Here is a 3,089-nt window from a genome sequence, read left to right as displayed (position 1 = left end):
AGAGAGAGAGAGAGAGAGAGAGAGAGAGAGAGAGAGAGAGAGAGAGAGAAAGATGAGAGAGAGAGAGAAAGAGAGAGAGACAGAGAGAGCAGTTAATTTTAAAATATATTGGCTACTTCAACAGCTGGACATTTCTAAACCTTTCCCTGCTACTCCAAGCCCAAGTGGGTAAGTGACCAGTGACTATTTGCCCCAATTCTTACATGGCATGTTGGCTTTATCTCCTTGAAGCTTCTATGTCCCTTTGTATCCCACCACTTTGTGGGAATTTCTTCTTCTCCTCCCCAGACATCCTAGCACAACTCTATGGATCCTACCCCATCTCCCTTTACCAAGGCATTAGATTCTGAGATCTTTATTGATTGATCAAAAACCAATTGGGGACACAGAACTTTACATTTGGACAAGCAGATTCCCAATTGAATCAAAGCAATAAAACTAATCTCCAACATATATGTTCCCTGTACATTTCTCCTACTCCATTATATTATATGTTTTCTTGTCTTTACAAGACTCTCTCTTACAGGCATTTGATCTCATTCATGGGCCCCATTTTAGGTTTGTGGATTGAAAACATAGTCATTCCCATATAATCACACATTTAAAAAATCTTTTATGTGGTGCATGATGATTACAGATAAAATTTTCCCACTTATTAATTAATTAATTAATTAATTTACTTATTCACTTTATATCCTGATTGCTACCTATCTTTCCATCCCATTCTACTCTGAGAGGGTGTACCATTCCATGGGTATCCCACCAACCCTGGCACTCATGGACCCTCAAACAGGGCTAGACACATCCTCTTTCACTGATGCCAGGCAAGGTAGCCGGTGAGGTGAATGAATTCCACAGACAGAGATTACATTCAGGGTCAGCCTATGGGTCAGCTGCTGGGAGACTGCAACACACAGGATGTCCTTATCTCTCTAACAAAATAGACCTGGGAGTGCACACATGCATGTGTGTATATATGCTGTGACCTTGCACAAGAGATTGCTCATAATTTAATAATATATATACTGTCACGTGAAGGATCATTTAAATGTGTTTTATGCTCTTAAACAATATTTGTTGTCTATGACTATATATATTATAAATGGCATTATTATTTTTTCATTATTCACTACTTAATATTAGATAAAATGTTCTTTAAGAATTGATAGGTTTGAGGTTGGTAGTAGTCATTAAAATTGTCTTCATTTATACTATGACTAGAAAATACCAGTATAATCTTACAGTCTTGGATTATGCTTGTTAGCACTGGCTTTCTCTTTTCATTGCTTCTCACAGGCCAACTAATCTTGCGAATAATGCTGCATATTCTATAATTATGAAGGCATCTTTCCAATTCACAGATGTGTCCTGAAACTTTCAGCCATCTTACAATAATGTATTGTATGTAAGTATATATTGTGAGTTAAAATTGCTACTGACAGAAGCTTCAAGAAAGTATTGTTATAGTATATAGATTACTTAGACTAAAGTCTATGCTGACATAATATTCCTGCTAATTAATGAACACTCTGATTTAGCCTTCCTGTAAATGCTTCAGATTATAATATTTATTCATTTTCATCAGATAAAAATGGGTCTGGCCATAATCTAATGTGAATCATGCCCAGTCACAGAACGGAATTCTGGAATATGTCAATTAAAATACTTTTCTTATTACAAGTTACAACTGGAATTCTAGGAAATGTCTCTCTTTTTATTTACTATCTTATCTACTATACAGAACATATATTAAAGCCCACAGATTTGATTCTCATGCATCTAATGGCATCCAATGCCTTGATAGTTCTCTCTACAGGAGTACCCTACACAATCGCAGCTTTTGGGATGAAGCTGATATTAAATGATTTTGGATGCAAATTGATTTTGTACATTCAAAGAGTAGGCCGGAGTGTGTCTATTAGCACCACCTGTTTCTTGAGTGTCTTCCGGGCCATCACCATCAGTCACATGGAATCCCGTTGTAAGGATCAAAAGGTAAAAGCTGCAAAGTACATTGGCAGCATAATTTCCTTTCTTTGGGTCTTGTCCATGATTATACATTTCATTCTCTTGGAGCACATGCTTATCAAAGGGAATAGCAAAAACACAACAAGACACCGAGATTATGAGTACTGTTCCTCTCGAGGACATCATGAAATCAACGACTCACTCTATGAAGCATTGGTAATGTGCCCTGAAGTCTTCTTTTCTGTGCTCATTGCCTGGTCTAGTGTTTCCATGATTGTGATTCTGTACAGACACAAGCAGAGGGTTCAACACATCCACAGCAGTCATGTTTCCAGGAGATACTCTCCAGAATTCAGGGCAATCCAGAACATTCTGGTCCTGTTGTCTACCTTTCTGGCATTTTATACTGTCTCCTCTGTCTTACAAGGCTGCATAACTCTTTTGTATGACCACAGTTGGTGGATGCTGAATATCACTCGCTTCACTTCTCTGTGTTTTCCATCCTTCACACCCTTTGTTCTTATGAGTCATCACTCTCTTACATCTAGACTCAGTTTGTTATGTAATAAAATCTCCTAATCTTATGTAAGTATTTGATTCATATATTTTACTTGGTTTCCCAGTGTTAATAATACTCTTCATCAAAAGGTCAATTCAGGAATTAAATTGCATTACCTTGACTTTGTTAAGTTAGTGAAAATATGTTTGAGGATTTGTTTGCTAGTTGACTCAATATTCTACATGAACTGATTACATTATGAGGTTCATTGCACTCTTGAGATTCTTCCCTTTGTTCATATGATGTGCAAATGAGCCAGAGGAAAAAAAGCTATTAGTAAAACTGACCTTCATATGACTTTCTCTCTGTCAGGTCTGCTTGGCCGCTAGGGATTTCACAGACACCTTGTGGGTCTGACATTCTAACAGGAAGGAAAACTGAAATCGTGGCTGACCATGAACTTGTTCTTCGTGAGGCCCTACACCTATCATAGTTGCTGTAGCCTGTACCAGGCCTATAAAAACAGAATTATAACTTTTTTCTCTTACAGAAAACAATTTCAAATTGAGTGATAGTTTTTACATGATTTTGAATTTTGTTTGCTAATATATTATTGAGAGAT

The 3,089-nt window shown here is 37.0% G+C and overlaps 1 protein-coding gene across 1 annotated transcript; it reads left to right on the top strand.

Moving 5' to 3' along the window:
• Positions 1–1,620: 1,620 nt before the first annotated feature.
• LOC114634131 (vomeronasal type-1 receptor 4-like) lies at positions 1,621–2,547 on the top strand. The gene has a single exon (XM_028782781.1). The coding sequence runs from the start codon at positions 1,621–1,623 to the stop codon at positions 2,545–2,547; it is 927 nt and encodes a 308-aa protein (XP_028638614.1).
• The last annotated feature ends 542 nt before the right edge of the window (positions 2,548–3,089 follow it).

Source organism: Grammomys surdaster, unplaced genomic scaffold (assembly GCF_004785775.1).
Source record: "Grammomys surdaster isolate TR1022 unplaced genomic scaffold, NIH_TR_1.0 878, whole genome shotgun sequence".
NCBI lineage: Eukaryota > Metazoa > Chordata > Mammalia > Rodentia > Muridae > Grammomys > Grammomys surdaster.
Note: the sequence above shows the minus strand (reverse complement) of the source record. Positions and strands in the feature narration are given on the sequence as shown.

Bases quoted from the DNA above. Each gene is read 5' to 3' on its own strand.
- LOC114634131 (XM_028782781.1), top strand. From the start codon at position 1,621: ATGCCCAGTCACAGAACGGAATTCTGGAATATGTCAATTAAAATACTT.